The sequence below is a fragment of the Gossypium raimondii genome, chromosome 12 (genome assembly GCF_025698545.1).
Source record: "Gossypium raimondii isolate GPD5lz chromosome 12, ASM2569854v1, whole genome shotgun sequence".
NCBI lineage: Eukaryota > Viridiplantae > Streptophyta > Magnoliopsida > Malvales > Malvaceae > Gossypium > Gossypium raimondii.
The window spans coordinates 2,906,862-2,928,131 of record NC_068576.1 but is presented as its reverse complement, the minus strand read 5'-3'; the positions used below and the strand labels follow the sequence as shown (position 1 = coordinate 2,928,131).

At 32.2% G+C, this 21,270-nt stretch overlaps 2 protein-coding genes across 2 annotated transcripts; both read right to left on the bottom strand.

Annotated features, from left to right (window-relative positions):
• Positions 1–1,874: 1,874 nt before the first annotated feature.
• On the bottom strand, positions 1,875–6,203 carry LOC105762820 (ceramide synthase LOH2). Its single transcript, XM_012580742.2, has 6 exons — positions 5,982–6,203; positions 4,888–5,096; positions 3,999–4,154; positions 3,109–3,294; positions 2,843–3,021; positions 1,875–2,224 (listed from the first exon to the last, which is right to left on the bottom strand). Exons 1-6 carry the CDS (start codon positions 6,099–6,101, stop codon positions 2,202–2,204), a joined length of 873 nt encoding a protein of 290 aa, XP_012436196.1. The 5' UTR covers positions 6,102–6,203; the 3' UTR covers positions 1,875–2,201.
• Positions 6,204–13,039: 6,836 nt separating this feature from the next.
• Positions 13,040–17,657, bottom strand: LOC105762819 (glycoprotein 3-alpha-L-fucosyltransferase A). The gene is made up of 7 exons (XM_012580741.2): positions 17,065–17,657; positions 16,325–16,485; positions 15,600–15,841; positions 14,881–14,985; positions 14,203–14,359; positions 13,796–14,023; positions 13,040–13,555 (listed from the first exon to the last, which is right to left on the bottom strand). Exons 1-7 carry the CDS (start codon positions 17,464–17,466, stop codon positions 13,300–13,302), a joined length of 1,551 nt encoding a protein of 516 aa, XP_012436195.1. The 5' UTR covers positions 17,467–17,657; the 3' UTR covers positions 13,040–13,299.
• Positions 17,658–21,270: the final 3,613 nt, after the last annotated feature.

The window sequence follows — 21,270 nt, the reverse complement described above, 5'->3', positions numbered from 1 at the left end:
TGAAAACGGTTTTTTTACAAAACAAAAAATTAAAATTTTGAAAACTAACATGGTTTGTAATATTTATAGTAATAAACCTTGAACAGAAATCATACATGTGTTTTTGAATAAGCGGGTCCTTAATGTTTTCTGACTTTCAACCAAACGATCTTCTCCGCTATTCTTGTATCACGAGCTATTTCAAGTGTGGGCTCGAACCAATCGAATTAAAACAAAAGGCTAGAAAAAAGTTTTCTCTACTTTTTGGGTGAAAACAAAAATTCTCTCTTCAAAACAGAAACCGACAGAATTGTTATTTCGAAAAAATATATATAATAATTGAGAATAAATTCTCTCTATTTTCGACAGAGTAACAATATCTTCAAATTGTGTAAATAGCTCTACCGGTGCCATCTATTTATAAGGAGATAAGGTAGAACCATTATTGAATTGTAGAAGTTTATTTCAAATAAAAAATCAGTTTCATAGTCCAACTAGGAGAGGGAGAGGGTCTAATAGGGTGTGTTTCCTCTCATATGTATTTGATGGAGATTCGTGCCTCTCATTGCATTATGCCCAATTATATGTATTTTTTAGACTTTTAACCCAACACTTTATAATTTAATCCAACCCAATACATATTTTTCTATTTTTCAAAATAAATATTATTTTCCAACTAAATAATTTTCTCATATAAATTTTACCCCAATAAAATTATGACGATTTTACCTCTAGTAAAATTTCCAAAAAATATATTCCATATTTCACAACTCAACTTATTCACTATGACTAAATAATTTTACCTATAGTATGTAGCATCATTCCAATACAATGGGAATTCATAGCTAGTTAAAGTGTAAATGATATCCTTTTATCGTCATTACATGATAGATGAAAAGTAAACATGGTCATAGATCATATATCTTTGTGATAAATTGTTTAATTACTATTTGATAGTAATTGACTTTTCGTGATGGAAGATGTAATGGTTATCGTGAGATAAAATAACATAATATTGAGAGAAAATATTTATCTTAAAGAGCTTAAGGATATCATATGAGGGTAACACACTTATAACAAGGTCATTGAACGAGCACTTTATAAGTAGCTTTTGTAATGATATATAATAAGGAAGAGTTCAGTCACAATACTTTAGTGGAATAACTTCGTGACTTAATAATATTATAATTATTTAAGCCCTAATTGTATATGTTTAATCGGCCCTTCCACTAGCTCGAGATAACCAGAAACGAATTGCATGTAAAACCAACAAGTACGAAATGAATGAATACGATAAACTAAGAGAAATAGATCGTGTATATCACCATCCACAATGAATGTATTTTCTCGCCAAGTACAAAAGATGAGTTGAAAATAAATTTAAGTTCTTCAAATTATTAATTAATTAATTATGATTAAAGAATTAAAATTCAAAATGGAATTAGATTAATTAAGTCATTATGAATTTGTTGAATAAGGAAATTAAATATATTTTCTCATAGGTTCTATTACGATAAAATTGTTATGAATTTAATAAAATTAGAATTGGATGGAAAAAATTATTTAATTAAATAATTAATTGATTAAATAAATAATATTTTGGCTAGTAAAAAATAAATATTAGGTTAGATAAATTATAAGTATTGGATAAAAGTCTAGATAACACATTAATTGACCCAATACATAAAAAGTCTACACCTGAGATAATTCGTGTTACCAGAATAGTAGAGAAAGTCGGGATCAACTTAAGTCTGCATTCTACAAAACACATGTATAGTTTCAGTTAAACTTATTGTTGTCCAGTCTCGATTTAAAAAAACTTTAAAATTTTTGCTGTTTTCTTAATTGGTTTTTCCAAAAAATATAACCTTCCATATGCATGGAAAAATCTGGAATCTACTTGCGTCTAGCACCAATATCAAGGTCCGAGTAACATAAACTTCAATTTTTGTGATAAGTTAGACTAGGATGAAAATGAATAGCAAAAGAAATACACTATCTAATGCCATTCAATTCCATTTTACAAATTGGAATGAATATTTAGATAACCAAGAATAGAAATCATCCATCCTACTTCCCTCATTTGTACCAGGGATATGAATCCTGCAAAACTTGAAATCAATAGTAATTACCAATTGAGTGCAGAAACAAACCTACAACAACAAATCTCCTCCTCGCTTAACATCGCCACCATCAACAATTTTTTTTATGACGTGTTCAGTTTAGTCACCATCATCCTCCGAATCTGCATTCAAACAAATAGAAGCAAGTCAATACCCAGGGTTCTAATTTCTACATGCCTAAACATTTTAAGACTAATATAAAAAGTTTTTCTTGCTTTCCTGGTCTGACATCAACTCTACATCTTTGGGTGGACAAGTTGACAAGAACGGACGCAAAATCAAGTGATCAAACTATTGTATGCATGATATTAATAATTCTCTTATCATAATGAACAAGAAATTAAACCACGTTTCTTGAGCTTGAAATTAGAGGGGAACTAACAATTAGTCTTTCTGGTTTTCTTATTTATCAACACATAAACGATGTGACCACATGCATCTAGTAAAGTAGGAGTACTTTCGAAAATCAATATTCAATTTTATGGAGTACCAAATCATCAATATTTCTTTGCTCAAAACTCTATCTCGTCACTGAGAGTTTTGAATTCCAACACTTTCATGCATCTGCCCTGCACTTCTCCATTTCCTACTATGACTTATGTTTAGGGGAGAGAAGCTTTACCAAATTTCGATGATAAATGAAAGCGGGAAAGAGATGCTTTTAAAATTTTTGAGAAAAAAAGAAGATAAAGATGCAGAAAATCTCTTAATGTTAAAAACAAGAGATAAGAGATGCTTACCGGATCTAATGTCTTCGCCAACTTTTCCTCTATTTTGCCATTGTCTCATTATCATTGAGCATATGAGAACCCACCAGTAGACATGGAACACAAGTAGCATGAACAACATAGTATTCAAAAAGTAGTACAGGAATTTGGAATAGGACTCTGAAAGACTTAAGCACTCCATAACATCATAGCTGTTAGGCCAACCACAAAAGTAGACAAGTGATTAGCCACTCTGCAAATCATGTAGTGAAGCGAAGTTATTTACCATAAGTGCAAACCTTGAACTCTTGATGACCCAAAATGGAAAGATTATTATACGTAGCACAAGCCAAGAGATGGCAAATAATCCGAAGCATGCACTAGCACCATGTTCCCTTTCAGAATATTTGAAAACTTTAGCTGCTTCCAAAAACACATCACTTGCATCATGTAGGGCAAGGATAATTGAACCAATGCGGAAAAAGCTGTAAACAAACAAATTATAATATTCTTCACACCTGGATATCTAAAAGTTCATATAATTGATCAAACCAACTATTATAAGGAAAATGTTTAAAATTCTCTAAGGCTATGTTCTTCCCTCACAAGAGTTATTCCCTCAATTATGATGTAAACATCATAGCTAATAACGTTATAAATCAAGATAGCAATACCAACAGAGTGAAAAAAATTTCACCCTCGGATGATGAAAAAATTAACATATCTCAGGACAACTTTGAAAGAAGGCATAAGCTATCTTCTTAGAAAATCAGATAGCAAAACTTCTAGGTTACCTTTCATCAAAAACTACGAATGATACAATGGACAACAATATGCTACAACTTTTAAAACCATGTGAGTAAAAATTAACATAAGGGGCCTGTAGCTAATGGAGGCTTGCTGAAAGTAAACTCAAAGTAGCACATTGAAGTAAGGAATACCATATATGTGTATAGAAAGCAAACGAATTTTAGACCATACTTATAGACGAAAATTTTCAAGAATGGAAATATAAACAACACACAAGGAATGCTAAAAACGATTTACAATCTAGAGATAAATGGTCCAATGATGAGATACCAGAAGATGCCAAGAAGTAAGCAATAATGATTACCACAAGAATATTTGCCTCTTTTTGTACAGCAATAACAGGGAATTTGGTGCCCTTCCACAGAAAAGGGTAAGTTACCTTGTAACATATGAGTATCCAATCAGGATAGAAGTAATTATATGATGAGACATCATCACAGAAAAATCCTTCCTTCGAGTCTCCCAAGTAAGGAGTGCGAAAATGCTATAGATGTAGAACCCACATTGGCACATGTAGAAAAGGCTTAAGGAAAGCCTGGGGTAAAAAAAAAGAGAGGGAAGAAGTTAAATTTCAACTAAGGTATTGGTAAGTATAACAAGCCCTAGTCCTCCTGCAATGCTGGACAAACAATTAAAGAAAATGGGAAATTTAAAGAGAACAAAACAAAACATATGTTGTTGGGGTATGCATCAAGGGAAAAACACATAATAAAATGCTGATAAAACAAATTCATTCCTTTAAAGTAGACAATATCCCATAAGAAACTATTTTCCATCAAGATGTTGTCTCGCATGATAATTCAGAGATAAGATGATACATTCACTTGAAAGAGGACAATGAGGGCACTTATACCAACTCCAATGCAAAATAAAAGATCAAATCAAAGCACAATATAACAAGTGAACAAACTTGTTTACAGATGACAACTACAAGTTGAACATAGGCTTATCTGCTAGTAGTGAAGGCTAAAGAATAGTATATCAGATGGAAGGTCAAGCGAAGTAAACAGAAACAAAAACTAAATAAATGAAAAAAAATAGATTCGGCCATTATCTTTTACAGTAATTATAAACAAGATAAGAGCCTTTCGTGCAGTTTCAATTTAGAGATCAGAAACATAGAGCATTGGCACTGAAGAGGAACTAAAAGTTTATGGCAAAGACGCTTATAAACTGGTAAAGAGGTAAAAAGGACTGCATGCTAGCACAAGAAATGAGATTGTAAAAAACAACAGTTGGATAAAAGTATAGGAATATAGGTTACTCACTTCAACTCTTGGTTTGGCCAATCCTTGAAGTACCCTTTTGAGTCTCCAAACCATGGCTCGTAGTAGGTGATTTTGAGGACCCATGTTTCAACAGTAGCAAAGTAAGTAAGCTTCCACATAGATTCTGAGCATTTTGTAATTTTTACCTGTGTAGCCTCATTCATCCTCAAAGGAGCAGATCCATTACTCAATAACCAGACAGATAACCTCTAAAGGAACGTCAATAAAATTTAAAATGTATTAACAAAATATGAAGTGTTTTGCATATACCCAGTTTATATATTTTGCAGTAGCACTTGAATGTAATAGTACATATGAAATGAAACCATCAAAAGAAGAAATTTCATCGACAATAACCGACGCTTTCTTTTACATTTCCAAGCACGAATTTCAAAAAGCTGCACATCATTTCTAATGAAGGTAGAAGTTTCAAATATTAAGATTACAATCAACATAACACAGATGCATGATTATTGGCTATTACGTAATAAAAGCTTGTTCCAGGCTTCCATTCGCTACACTTGCCACTTCGAATTGAAATGCCTTTGCAGCTTCACATGAAAAGCAAAACCACTTTCAAGCAATTCATCTAGAAAATACTTGAAGCAACATAATGCTCATGGATGACCCAAAATTCAGTTTTTTACAAACTAGCAAAAGTAAGAAGAATTCAATAGCATTTGATGTCACTATCCCTTGGTACAAATCTAAAACCCAGTCCAAGATTCGAAGCTGCTCATTTTTTTCTTACCATGTACATTTGCAAGATTTTATATATAAAGAAAAAAAAATAGAAATTGCTTCAGAAAAGGAATCGGAGTATAGGTGAAGCTGGTACAATTTTGGTTTTGCTCGTCCTCATCTCAAACAATTATGAGCTCTGTTTTTATTTGTGTGTCTGTGAATATGATGAATTTCTTTTGAACTACACAATGTCCTATTCTATGGTAAGCTTAATACATGCCAAACAATAATACTAACAAAAGAAGAAGAAAAAAATGTCAAACGAAATGTTATAAAATTAAAAAAGCAAATCGATACAATGAAAATACGTTAGGAATCAAAATTGGATGAAGAGTAAAAAAAGGTCTTACGCGGAAAATGAATTTGTCAAGCAAGAACCTGGCGACAGGGAAACTGAGGGCGAAGTAAAGTGCCACGAGAAAATGCAAAGCGTCAGGCCTGGCATTGCTGCTCCAAATATATGACTCCATTGAACACCAGCTTCAAAGAGAAAGCATCTATCAAAACCTCACAATTCGATCCTTTTTACAAAATTCCAATGCATTGTGGTTCCATCCGAGAAGAATAACAAAGATTTTCTTTTCTGGCCCTATTTTTTTACCTAATAAATAAAATAACAACAACAATATATATATATATATATATATATATATATATTTCCTCAAAATAAATACTATACATTAGATGGCTGACATCTATCAACACCTTAAATTTACAAAATAACAAAATCTTTGTAGAGATTTCAACCTAATATCTATAACCTTTAATATTTCAATCAAAACATTTTTCTAACGTCAATCTTTTATACATAAATTTTATTCCCCACATTATGAATGTATCATAATGTAATAATATAATAAATGTTTGATAGATGTTGGTGGCAAGTTAAGTAACAGAAACCCAACCATTAAATTAACAACAACAACAAAAAACCCTTATATTTTGTAAATTCTTATCTATATTAATATGATATCATAAATTAAGTGACAGTAAAATTTTCATTAAACGAGTAAACTACAAAATCAATCGCTAAATTAAAGCTAAGTTTTTATTTTTGTCACCCAACTAACACATGTTACAATATAATCACCCACATTATCGGGTGATAACATTTTGATCACTCGTCTATTAACGGTTGTTATCTCTTAACAAAATGATAACGTGGCACGTTACCTCAAAGGTTAATATCTAATTTAACCTTTGAATTGTAGAAATTTTTGAAAATTTGTAATTTATATTTTAAAATTATAAAATTATAACTATGTAAAAAAAATCCAAAAATACCTAAATTATTGCTAAAAATTTATATTCATGTGGGTTATGTTTGTGCTCAAATGCACTTGATCCCCCCCAAAAAAGCCAATATCATACACATATTACATCATTTATAAACCTTACTTTATAAAATAAGCGTTCCACAAAACATTTATTTTTAAAATATATACAATAACAAAGAGAAAAAAGCAATCTAAATATAGAAGTAGCTAATTATAATCACTAAGAAATTGGATGAAGATAGGTCATTAAGATCTTCTTCCAGTGACAAGATTATTTCATCAAGGCTTGACAGCTCACTTCCATCATCATTATAGCTGAAGCTTGAGCATTGCCCTCATGCTCTTCAACGTTACATACAACCCACTTATTATAATACTATTAACATAAAAAGAAAAAAAGAAGAAGAGAAATTCTACCTTAATTAGAAATATGCTTATTGTACTCTTATCTCAGTTTGGATACGTGCTTAGAAGGCATTTATAGATGACTCTTTGTCTTATTTTATTAGTAATGGCCATCCAATTGGTCATGAATCGTGTTATTTGTTCATAACCAGCCACCCATATATTTCTATTGGAACATTTTAATTAATTAATCAAAAGTTATATATTTTGGTTATTTATCATAAGTCATATCATTTGATTTTGATAAATAATTAAGCATAAAAATATTATTTGAATAATTATTTCTCTTTAAAGATGTGATTATTCGAAAAGATATGTATTAAAAGTTATGTCTCTACGAAGAGACATGATAATTCCTATAAATAAAAGTGGGATTTCATTTGGAAAACATACCAAAAAATTCTCAAAAGCTTTTTCTATCTTTCCTCCATCTTCTACTATTTTTAGATTGTTCTATAAAGAATTACTTTATAGAAATTGATTTTTTTTTTGTTATACTCTACCCAATGCTTAGTGAACTATTTTTAGTTAGTGCAAAATGCAAATAGTCATCGGGCTTCTTGTATCATTAAGGTTCATTTGCTTAAAACTCATTTGCACACCGAGTATAGGTGGGGGCGAATAGAACCTTGAAGATATTGGCTTGATACATGCCTTAGAGCCTTGTCTTATTGCTTCATTTTTTTTTTGTTTTAGTTGTTGTTCGTGTTTCGTTCATGTGTTCGAGATTTTTCTCACTGAAATTCTGTATTAACAACCTCATACCACCCACAAAAGAGGCCACTCGCTTTCAGCCAACTACCACGAATTGTCCATAGGGACCGCTGAAAGGCCATTGAGGCATAACAACCTTGTACTATCTCAAAAAAGGGAATATCACATCAGAACCACACAGTACTATACTTGATGACAACTAACATATAACAAACACACCACCTGGCTGACCTCACGAGCGATCACTATCCTTATTGCTAGTGACATGGTACTACCAGACGAGGGGACCTCCCCCTATATATACCCTAACACACAAAGAGCAAATGGTCTTCTTCTCCCTAAGATGCTCTACTAGAGAACTATACCCACTCTCCAAATCTTCCAAAGTCCTCTCCCCTTCCTTACTTAGCCTTTACCTCCGACTTTTCTCCTGTCATGGGTGAACCGGCCTCTTGTCACGACTACCATTTCTTCATTCTCTCCTCATCATTGAACACCATTAATGTTCAATGATAAACATCCTAACTACTATATAAACAAATTATGATCAACAAAATCTAATTGAACTATGAGGAAGTGCAGGGCCACGATCACGAAACCTCCACCATGCTTCAAGGTGTGCTATGAGATTAACTTCCTTGATCACTGCCTTTTTTTTTTGGCTCCACAAATAGAAACCTTTTTTTTAAAAAAAAACTTAGAATAATGTAATAGGGACAAAACTCAAAATTATTCATTAATTTTAATTCAATGTGTAATTTGCTGCATAAATTTTAATTTGCTGCAATTATAAACATGAAATTTTGATTGTGGTTCAAATGTATACATGAAACTTTAATTTTGATTCAACCATGCACATTTAAATAAATAAATACATCAATTTATTTTATATTAGATAAATATAATTATATGTGCATGTAATATATAAACATAAAATGATGTATAAATAATAATCAAAATACATGTACAAAATTACATATTAAACTAAAATTCATATATAATTTTAAAATTTATCCCTAACGTAATATGATTACACTTTTCAAGCAACTCTTAATTTTGTATTTATAAATGAAATATCTCTACTTGATTACTCGAATAATAAAGAAAACGAAGTATATATATATATACACTTTTAAAATATATATAATCGCGAGAAAAGGCTAAAATCTTCCAACATTCTTGGAAGTCTAATGTTTTTAAAATGTTTCTTCCATACAACGTTAAACTTTTTTTCATTCATTTTGAAGTGATTCAACAAATAATATAAGTTTAAAATTAACAGAGACAAAAATTTAAATAGAATGCTAAAATATATATATATTTTAAGTTTAAGGGCTAAATAAGTCATTATTCTAAAAGAAACTTATATTTTATCCATACATTTATATAGATAAGAATATTTCACATTAATGAAAGGAAAAATATTTGGTACAATGTTAATGTCTTCAAACCGCACAAACAGGGTTAGGGGTTGACAAGTGTTCTATAAAAGTATAATAAAATATTAAAAATACATGTTAATTTTTAATGCTGCTTGTAAAATAAAAATAATACACTACCAATGTACTAAATACTACCCTTAAAAAACTATCAACTCCCGTATTTTCACACAATAAATATTAAGTTATATAATTTTTTTAAAAAGGGATAAATATTTATTTTCATTTTTTTCTTTAGTATTGTTAGAACATTAAGTATCTAGGTTAACATCTTACACATACCTTTTAAGAATTAATTAAAAAAACAAGCTATGCGACATTTTTTTTAAAATTAGCTTCTAATATGACATACGTTGTTATTTGTAATTGTAAGTATTTAATATTTAATTAATTTTTAAATATTATATTTTAATTGCAATAATTAATATAAAATAATTTTTATTTAAATATTGAATATACTTCAAATATATTAACTTTTAATTTAAATATTATACTGGAAATTTTCTAAATCATAATTAAAACATTTTATCATATTCAACTTATAATATAGTTTGACTTTATACAATTAATACAAAGAAATATTATTTAAAACAATAGTTTATTAATATAATTAACTCTAATTAGTTAAGTGATAATTAAGATGTTAAGAATTTTATTTACCTAATATATAAATTAAATTATAACATTTTTAAATATATAATAATTATCACAACTTCTATCAAAATATAATTATTTTACTTCAACTTTTTATTTTAAAATATAAATTTAATAGTATGATGAAAAATTAAAAAAAAATTATTATGCAAGAGTAATTAAGGCATGAAATCTCAATCTCGAAGATTTCTCCCCACTTTCAAACTTCCCAAATTTTCTATCCTCACATGGGTTACGCCTAGTCATCCTCTCCACCAACATCCAAGGGCCAATCCTGCCTGTTCCAGTCGTCGTACCAGTAACTGAGTGGCAAGTTCCAGTCATCGGGACTGTCTTTCTTGGTGAACCCACTGCTATTAAACCATGCAGACAAACTTTCTTAGAATGGCCATACCGCCCACACAAGAAGCACACCACCGGTAGGCTTTCATACTCAATACACTAAAGATCCCATTTATTAGAACTTGTGAAAGCAATGGTTTTTCCAAATTAACATAAACTGCCATGCGCACATATCTTCCTCTCGTTTCACTGTTTGTATTGAAATCCAATTTGGTCACCTTCCCAATCATTCCCCCAAATTTCCATAAAACCTCCTTTTTGTAGAGATAGCTAGAGAGCCTTGGAAATCTAATCCAGGCCAGAACAATACTAGGATAAGGATGCGCTGGATTAAAACCAATTGTCTAAGGTTGCACCGTTAGATACTGCTTGAAGATAAGCCAAGATACCTGTGATAAAACCATCTCATAATCATCAGAATTTTGGAACTTGGATAAGAAATAGCCATTTTCAATGTCCATGAATTGAAAAGGTTGAGACGGTCTCCATAGTCCATAAACCTTATTTTGCAGAGCCACAGAAGTGGACATGTCCTTGACTAAGAGTTTGTACATGTCCATAAATATTTTTTAATAAATAATTATAAATTAAATTATAATATTTTTAAATCTATAATAATTATCACAACTTTTATCAAAATATAATTATTTTACTTCAATTTTTTTATTTTAAAATATAAATTTAATAATATGATGAAAAATAAAAAATAAAAAAGTATTATGCAAGAGTAATTAAGGCATGAAATCTCAATCTCGAAGATTTCTCCCCACTTTCAAACTTCCCAAATTTTCTATCCTCACGTGGGTTACACCTAGTCTTCCTCTCCACCAACATCCAAGGACCAAACTCGCCTGTTCCAGTTGTCGTACCAATAACCACGTGGCAAGTTCCAGTCATCGGGACTGTCTTTCTTGGTGAACCCACTGCTATTAAACCATGCAGACAAACTTCCTTAGAATGGCCATATTGCCCACACAAGAAGCACACCACTGGTAGGCTTTCATACTCAATACACTAAAGATCCCATTTATTAGAACTTGTGAAAACAATGGTTTTTCCAAATTAACATAAACTGCCATGCGCACATATTGTCCCCTCGTTTCACTATTCCTATTGAAATCCAATTTGGTCACCTTTTCAACCATTCCCCCAAATTTCCACAAAACCTCCTTTTTGTAGAGATAGCTAGAGAGTCCTGAAAATCTAATCCAGGCCATAACAGTACTAGGATAAGGATGCGCTGGATTAAAATCAATTGTCCAAGGCTGCACCGTTAGATACTGCTTGAAGATAAGCCAAGGTACCTGTGATAAAACCATCTCATAATCATCAGAATTTTGGAACTTGGCTAAGAAATAGCCATTTTCAATGTCCATCAATTGAAAAGGTTGAGACGGTCTCCATAGTCCATAAACCTTATTCTCCAGAGCCGCAAAGTCGATATTCCTCCCCAACAACTTAAGAACCACAGAAGTGGACATGTCCTTGACTAAGAGTTTGTGGACCCTATCCGAGAATTCAATAGCGGGGATACCTTCAAGTAGGGAAAATTTCCCATTAGCAAAGCCAACTTCACTCATCCCTTTTGATTTAATGGGACCTTTCCCCAAAACCAAATCTTTCCAAGACAAAGTTGGTGCCAACGTTAAATCAACAACCATCTCAACATCCGGATTAGACTCCGAATACTTGAAGCAAACCTTCTTAGTGCTTGGATTACCAGGGAGATTATCCCCTTCCCCATTGCTATCACAGAGAGAATCCATCCCTATTGAAATGGTGAAAAGCCCTTAATTTTAATATTAAAGGATAATATTTTGAATTTTTAAAGCAATTTGTATTTAAATAATATAAATTTTTTTTTTGAAAGTGTTTATCTATGTAACAAACTTGATCATTCTCTTGAAAATTTTAATTACTCTTTTAAAATTTATGCTAAAGTGTAGTGTATACAATTTCTATCATATCAACATAAAAATTAAGATAAAGAACCTGAAATTCACTATTTTTGCTAACATTAAAATCAATAGCTATTATGGCTAAAAATCATAACTACAACATAAATGCTTCCTTTAAATAAAGAAGTAATTTAAAGACCCTTTTAGTATATTGCCCCACCCCCCAAAAAAACAAACTTTCAACAACTTAGGTAACCGTATCCATGGTGCTCAATGTCTTTTCCTTTTATACGTTTTAAAGACAATGTAATCTTTTTAGAGTTAAAAGATATTATATTTACATAATTAATAAGAATATAAGATACCGATTATTTGTAAATTAAATAATGTTTTGTACTTATATCCTACTTAAATATTTTTATATCATAATTATATTTTAAAATTATATATACCTATATATATGTATATACTTTAAAAATTAAATACACGTTCCGATTTAACATTCCCTCATCCTAAATCCAAGAAACATTAAACTTCTCACATAGACAAGATAGATTACAGCACAAACCAGCCCAAAAGCCCAATTAACTATACAACCAGGATAACACACACACAAAGAGCCTTATGAAACCCGAGCCCAGTAACAACTTATACACACTGATTCTTGAACATATCGATATTAAAACTAAATTATCCAATCTTTTTATTAATGCTTTGAAGAATTCTGAAGCTAAATCTCAAAGGGTCAGATGCAAAGTGAGCTAAAACTAACAGAGCCATCAGTAAAATTATAACCATCCCCATCAATGATACATATATATGATATTCTTAACACCTGCATGAGGTTGCCTTGATCTTTCAGGAACTATTTTCAGCAAACAGCACTGAGATGGGGAATTTGTCACCCATTCGTAAAGTTGAGATAACGTGACCTTCAATCTAGACAAATATGACTTCAAACTTTGGACAAGGGTTGTTTTCAATGTGGCTCCTGAGGTCAGCATCCCCTTTGAACTTGAAGGTATATAAAGCCTGTCTTTGTGTCAAGCCAACAGGATATACTCTGTATACCTTCAGTTCATCCCCCCCTCGTATGCTTTTGGGCCTCTCCTGCTTCCAAATTGGCACGTGTTTCAGAGACTTAAACTTCTTAAGCACTGCCGCCTCCAAGGCCTCGAGAGTCAAATTGCCAGACCTGCTCATCAATGTCAGAAATAAGGATCTTCCTCCAGTTTTGAAATTGAAGGAACAAGTGAATTAACTTCCACACGTTGACAAATTGGCTCATGCTTAAGAATGCAACACTTACATGGTTTCAACTACTTTTTCCATTGATTGTTATGTTTAAAGAATGTCAAATCAAGTCCAGATAAAAAAAGGATTAATAAAAACGAGTTGTAACAATGTACTAGTAGCAAAAGTGTAAGGCAGCTACCTCAAGAAAATAGAATCCATCTTAAACCTTCCTCGCTCTCTTACATATGTATGATACACGGTTTCTGAACCTCTGGTACACTTGCAGGGGCGTTTCTTGAAGTCGGAGCTCTTTTCTTCTTTCTCTTGGATGACGGTTGCCAAGTGAATGCACAACCGACATGATGAATGAACAGCAGCCATATCCACGAGGGCCTTGAAAGAATCAGATGGTCCTTCGTACTTCCACCTGATTCATGTATATCACATTGTGAACAAGATTTTAAATTATGAACCCAAAATAGATCTCAAACCATCAAAAAATCTCATAAAAAGGGGAGAGGGGTCTGTTTAATTATTGAACAATAAGAAACAGGTTTCTGGTATATTAGCAATTTAGCATATTTGATTCGTGGGATTGAACAACACCTTAGTGATTGATTATAAGCATTGGGGTTTTCTGCGAGGTACTTCATTTTCTTTGCAATTGATGGAACATCCTCCAGTTCCTTGATATGTAAATATGAACTGGGAGACGGTGCAAAGTCTTCAATATTTGGAGCACCAACAACAACAGGTATGGTTCCTACAAAAGTTAATATCGTTAAAATTCAGGTCTAATTATTAAAATCATTAGAATTTTTCTGATAAATTTACTGGCCTGACATTTCATCACTTGGTAGCCGTGTAGAAAAAATATAATGAAGCTGAATTTAACAAAAACATAATAACGATGGTAACAATTGGACTTGCATTTTTAAACCCGAAAATTAGATGGATTAAATTTCTTGAAATAATAAGTAGGGACTAAATTCAAAATGCACAAACAGTAGAGGGACTTTGAGCACATTTTAACCTTCTCAAAACTCTCCAAGAAATTCGTTATAATAGTTTTTCAATTTTTGGCAAAATTCATTTGCTGATTTTATTAGAAAACCAGAACAACTTCCCCATGGAGTCATTTAGGTTCATACAAGAGATTTGGGCACAATTGAGTTTTGTAGCATCAATCAAAAGGAACAAATGAACCGGGAACAAATATTTCTGTCTATCAAATCCTTTGTCCTAAAATAATGTTTAAACTATGAGTTGAAGTAATGTTCATACCTGCAACAAGAGACTGGAGAAACTTTTCAGTGACATAATCCTCCTCATTGGAGTTCTCAAAAGCCAAGCTAAACTTATAGCGTTTCAGAGTTTCAACTTTGTCAACTGCAAAATTTACATGAAATATATCTGTAAGCTACTTTACATGATGCACATTTTGAGGAAAACAATTCGTCCCAAACAGTCTTTTGCTAAAATGGCCCATATCCTTTTTATACCGACGAAATAACATGCTGAAATTGATAGCTGGAGCAACTAACATGTATAGCTATGGATACTGTCTAGTATGTATAATGTATGCATATTACTAATGATAATAGAGATAGAGGGAGAAAAAGGTTCAAGTGAAACCAGAATGGCTGAGCAGAAATGCTGAGTTGGCTAGAGTTGTATCACTTGGGGAGGTAAAAAAACTAGATCTCTCACTATTTTCAAGAAACCATTATCATTATAAGAGTAGAGCACTGTGAAATTCCAGGTTGATTTACCCGAGTAAGAAATATAAAAAGCTCCACCTCAGGTATAGAGAATTGAAAACCTCAGAAATGCAGGAAATATTTAAGTAATAGAAAACATAGACATCAATAACTTGTAGTTTACATATAGGAAGTACCACAAATTAGAAAACTACAACATTTAACGGTTTAATATCAGAGTGCATTTCAGTATATAATTACTTTAAATATCAAAAAGCCTAACAAAACAAAAACTTGTCTCACCGTTTCCATCGTGATTTCTATGGCAACTACCATAAGAATCTATCTTGATATTTGCCTTTTCAAGCCCAACAAGTGCTTCCAAACGAAAGTTGCGGGCACCACAATTAGAAATGAAAGCAGCTGCACAGGCCTTCTCAGTCTTTGGCATCACTGGTGCCATGATATCATACTCGGCCCATGAAAAATATCCAACAGGAACATCCGATGAAAGGCTAGTTGTCATTACAATATCGTAACCCCTCCTAATTCAAAAGGAAAAGGAAAAATAAAAACTGTTAGCATTACAGAAACTTCCCCATTAACCAGAATCCACTTTAAGCATAGCTCTGCAGGACACTTATTCAGTGAAACAACTGGCACACATACAACAGTTTAAGGGGCAATAGTCGAGTTCATTTATGTCAAACATTTCCAGAATAGAAGCCAGCTTAATTACAAAAAAGATGCTAATGAAGTTACTGAATGCTTTTAGATACAATCTCACAAACAGTTAACAATTATATAAACATATTAGAAGTACATGCTAAATATCATGGAAAACATAAGGACACATGTAGCTACGTCTATGAGCTTAGATTCTGGGAAATACAGGCAAAAGCTTGCTAAAGAGAATATTGGGAAGAAATAAAGTGCTTAATGAGCAGAAAAGAAGCCCCACAACATTCATGGCAAAATCCTTGTTAGTTTCAAATGCAACCAAGTCATTACAGATAGTGCTTACCCACCGTCGTGCCTGGGCAAGATTATTCTCTGAATAGTACGAAGCCGATTCCATCGAGCGCAGCACACTAGCTACTCCAGATTGTTGAGGCAAACCAAAGACAGCATCAGGTTTCTTACTGGGATCAAACCCAAACTTACAACTCACAGCACAAGTTTCCCACTCCTACATTACCATGAAGAGGAAGTTAGTAATACGCAAGGAAACATTTACTAAACCTAAAACCACTTAGCCAGATCAACTAAACTCCCCAGAGTCATCAAGGAAAGTTCAACTTCTACATAACACCAAAGCCACGAATATCAATATGCAAAATGATAAGAACATTTTAGAGTGAACTAGCATCATTCAGTAACATTTTTTAACTCCTAATGTTATATATAACAAAAAATAGAGGAGAGATAAAATAAACTTATATATGTTCCTTTGACCACCTTAAAAAATTCTACAGAGAGATGATCTTCCCTTAAAAGCTATAATACATATTGTTAATACATTTCCTATGATTCTGTCAAATTGTGCAAATAACAGTGTAAGAATAACAATTTCATAGACAAATCGATTTGAAAAAAAATCAGAATCTTAAAAGCTAAAGGTTCCAATTTGAAATAGATAAGTGCAGTTTCAATACGCTAAATTATCTAACGACCTTGCAAAGACCAAAAAAAGACAATTGATCTTCCTATCATTTTACCTCAAAAAAGAAAGGGAAAAAGGAAGAAGAAGAAGAAATGGTGAAGAAACCTGGTCAGCACCAGAAATCCAGATGGGATCCTTGGCAAAATCCCTTGAATAAATCACGCCATCTTCTCTTTCAAGCCAATCCTCACAGCTCTCTTTAAACAAGTTCTGATCGCCACCCAATGTTTCAATATCGACCTTTTCAACACCAGCAACCTCTGCTCCATCAGAAGAGTGGTATTTATAGAACATCTCAGGCCATGAATCGAAAAAGGCAGCATTTTTGGCCATGTCAAGACGACCCAAAAACGCAATTTCAGCTATGACTACAAGGGCCACAACTAAAGGCATCAAATTGGAACATTTTGTCTTGTTGGAAACTGATGTGGAAGATGGCAAACTATCAGATAAGGGCAACCCATGTTCTTGGGTCCTTGGTCCTCTTAGATTTGAGATAATACCCATCAATAAAAAAACAGAGACCTCGTCTGTGTCTCGCTCTCTCGATCTAGCTCTCTCTACTAAGGGGACAAAAAACAACAAATCGAAAGAGGTAGTAAACCTTTTCCGCTTTAAAATGTTTAAGACGTCAGTGAAATTAAACTTGAACCAAGAAGAATTTTCTTTTCATCTTTTTCTGTTGTTTTGGATTTTATATGTCTATGTCTGAAGCAGAACTTGTCCTAAGAATAAAACATGAAAAATGTTGGGATTATTTTCTTCAAAAGTCCCTACACTATTATCACCTAAACTTCACAAAGAGTATTAACGAGTCCTCAAAGTCAATGGTGTGTTTAAGCTAAATTAAGCAAATTAAATTGTAAATACGTGTACTTAAATTTAAATGTAATGGTTTAAAATAAATAATATTAATAAAATCTAGGGAAATTATCTTTTTAATATTTCATATCTAAATTAAGTAAATTTTAAGCTAATATTTAATAAAAGATATTGAGTGTTCAATTCCAATGCTTTGAAATTTAGGACCAATATAAAATATGAATCATAGATTGAAACTATTGAGTGAATTAATCCAAAAGGTCAGGGCAAAGACTTCAAAAGGTCTGCGGGGGTTGGTCTAGTTGCTCAGAGGCGGCGTTGGACTTTCCCATTCACTTTAATATTATATATTTAAAGCATCTTCTGGAACAAAGCAACAAAATAATTATTCTTTGTGTTTGAAATATTACGTTTTACTCACTTATCTTAATGTGCTGTAACATTTTAGTCACTGAGTTGTTAGTTGTCGTTAACGGTATAACGGTAAGCTGACGTGGCACGTTAAATCATCATTTTAAATAAAAAATTTAGGTTAAATTATATAATTAGTCCATATATTTTTTTCGTTCTAAGCAATTTAATCTTTTTATTTTATGTTCTTTTAATTTTTTTCTTTACTTTCCATTTGATAAAACTAGTCCTTATACTTTTATTTTTTTGAACAAATTTTTTATTTCTTTATTTTCCTTTTCTTCTTCCCCATTAGTTTTAACAAACAGAAAATATAGCAAAACTACATTAAAAGAGATGAAGGAAGAAGGAAAACAGGGGAGAAGTAAAAGAGGATGAAAAAAGAAAGAAAATTAAAAGAACATAAAAGAAAAAATTAAATTGCTCAAAACGAAAAAATATGACCAATTGTATAATTTAACCTTAAATATGATGATTTAACGTGTCACGTCAGCTTACCGTAACATTGTTAACGGAAATTAACGGTTCATTAATTAAAACGTTATAACATGTTAACATAAGTGACTAAAACGTAATATTTCAAACATAAGTAACTAAAATATAACTTAAAGTAAACAAAAGTGACTATTTTGATAATTCACCTTTATTAAAAGAGGGGAGTTGAAATTACCCTGCCACAACGACCCACCAGTCATAACTACCTTTCGGGAAATAAAATCACTATCTACAGAACTGAAACAAACATTAAACATAAAAGGAAAAAAACAGAGATCTTTCCTTTTAGTTGTAAGGCATGAAATGGAAAGCCTCCCTTTAGTGCATGAAATCATAAGAAAACGAATCGAGATCTTTCCTTGGTCTGAAATAATCGGAGTCCAAAGGTCATAAATACTTCAATTTCAGAAACTCAAACATTCAGTCATTCGAGTTCAACCACCATCGGTCCCGTTCTGCCGCTCTTTCCACACTCGTCGGAGCTTCTTCTACCCAATACATAGAAGATGCATGCGACTGCCTTTCCTCAGCCAATACATGAGCAGCGTTGTTTGCACAGCGAGGTACGAAACTAAAGTTGATACTCTCAAAACTTCAAATCCTTGCTTTAACTTCTTTCACTGGAGCACTGATACACGATTTGTCATCCACAGGTGTCCTCATTTTCTTGATGACAATCAATGAGTCACCTTCCACGATAATCTTTCTAAAACCCAAGTCTTCCGCAAAGGTTATAGATTGTAGATATGCACAAGCTACCGCCATTGTGGAGTCCATTATATACTCATTTAGGTGCGTACATGCTGCCATGATGAATCCTTCCGCATTCCTTACTATAACACCGGAAACCGATCTGTTCGTATCTTGTTGAAAAGAAGCATCAAATTTGAGTTTCAAGACGTCACCAACAGGCGGTTCCCATTTCTTGTCTACAGAGAAATGCATAGTAGATGTAGCATTTTCCAATCTGTCAATTTCAGTAATGTATGCCTTAATGAAAGATATGACCCCATGTGCATTTTTACCTGCACCTTCATGGTAGATACTGCTTCGGTTGAACCACAATGCCCAAAAGGCAATAGCTATCACGTTACATCTGGATTGACTATAATTAACAAAAAGCTTGGCCAACCATGTTTTCCAATTCTATTCATTAATGGTTGTGGAGAAATCCACACGCACCTCATGCAGGACTTGTTGAGTAACCATGTTTTCCAATTCTATTTAAGTGATATGGTTTGGAGCATAAAATATAAACCATGTTTTCCAATTCTATTTAAGTGATATGGTTTTGAGCATAAAATATAAACTATGTATTTTTCCCTCACAAATATCAACTAGGGTAAACTATAATTTTTTTTATCACTTAGGTTAAAAATTATATTTTAGTAACTAATGTTATTGAAATTTAATATTGTGGCCATTCCTAAATCATTAATGGTACTCTTTCCTATTAGTATAATAACAATTTTAGTTCTCCAATGTTTATAGATTCTATTAATTTAGTTTTAATTTTAAAAATTCAGTAAATTTAACCTCAACTTTACACATTCTTTCAATTTAGTTTTACTTCTTTAAAATTAAAATTTTAAAAGCTTTAGAAAATAAAATATCTATTTAAAGGTTCATTTTGTCTAAAAATACATAAGATTTTATAAAAATATCTATACTGTGATAAAAATATCGATAACTCGCAAAGGTATCGATAAAACATTTTGAACCAAAGCAGAGAGCTAGAATGGCATCAATACTTTAGTATCGATACCTAACATATGAATATCGATACTTGCTTGCCTAATATTGATACTTACACTAAATTTCGAAATTTTTCAAAATGATCCTTATTTCTCGAATAATTTTTTTCTATTATTTATTAAAATATTTAATAGTCATGTTTTCATCTTTAAAGGTTGAATGTGGTAGTCATTGCTCTTATTTGTTATTGTGTATGTATCTGTATAAGTTCTGATAGTTATTGTAGCATTTTGTAGCTTGGGTCTTGCGACCAGACCGGGTGAGGGGTGTTACAACCTTCTTTACTACGTTGGCCTCTGCTTGCATCCTTTCCACATGTCTTTGATTAAACTCAATGTTAGAGTTCAACTCATCAATTATCCTTTGCTTAATGTTCGAGAGGATGAATTTGGTGCCTGTAGTAGTGGGCACATCTTTAGATTGAGTATCTTCCTCCTTTCCTGTGTTATCAGACTTAGAATCGTAAGGTTCTTTTGCTAGGTCATTCACAGTGTGTTTCCCTTCTAACCATTTGTGGGAAAACTTCTATTCTAGCACAGGCTTTTTAAATTGTTCTATTGCTTGAACAATTTTGGGATTCTAAGTGTACAACACTTGGAAGATAAGGAAAGGGAATGGTAATAAATAATGAGGGAGGACCATTTTAGCATTCTTCATAATCTCGTCAAAAAAATTTTGACCTAAGTCAAATTCGGCCGTATCTACTACCTTTCTTAATAGTAAAGCCACTCGTTTATTCAATGAATCTCTCTGGTTGTTAGGATGCCAATTCCTAATGGTGATTGCATACAAAGCATCATACACAGTGGAGAGAGAATAGGCATGAAG

Excerpts from the sequence above, each read along its gene's own strand:
- LOC105762819 (XM_012580741.2), bottom strand. The coding sequence starts at position 17,466 with ATGGGTATTATCTCAAATCTAAGAGGACCAAGGACCCAAGAACATGGG. Across the intron at positions 15,842-16,324 it reads AATCTTGCCCAGGCACGACG|GAGGGGTTACGATATTGTAA; the intron begins GTGGGTAAGCAC and ends CTTTTGAATTAG. Across the intron at positions 13,556-13,795 it reads ATGGATTCTATTTTCTTGAG|GTCTGGCAATTTGACTCTCG; the intron begins GTAGCTGCCTTA and ends ATTGATGAGCAG.
- LOC105762820 (XM_012580742.2), bottom strand. The coding sequence starts at position 6,101 with ATGGAGTCATATATTTGGAGCAGCAATGCCAGGCCTGACGCTTTGCAT. Across the intron at positions 4,155-4,887 it reads TGGCCAAACCAAGAGTTGAA|GCTTTCCTTAAGCCTTTTCT; the intron begins GTGAGTAACCTA and ends TTTTTACCCCAG. Across the intron at positions 2,225-2,842 it reads TGGCGAAGACATTAGATCCG|ATTCGGAGGATGATGGTGAC; the intron begins GTAAGCATCTCT and ends GTTTGAATGCAG.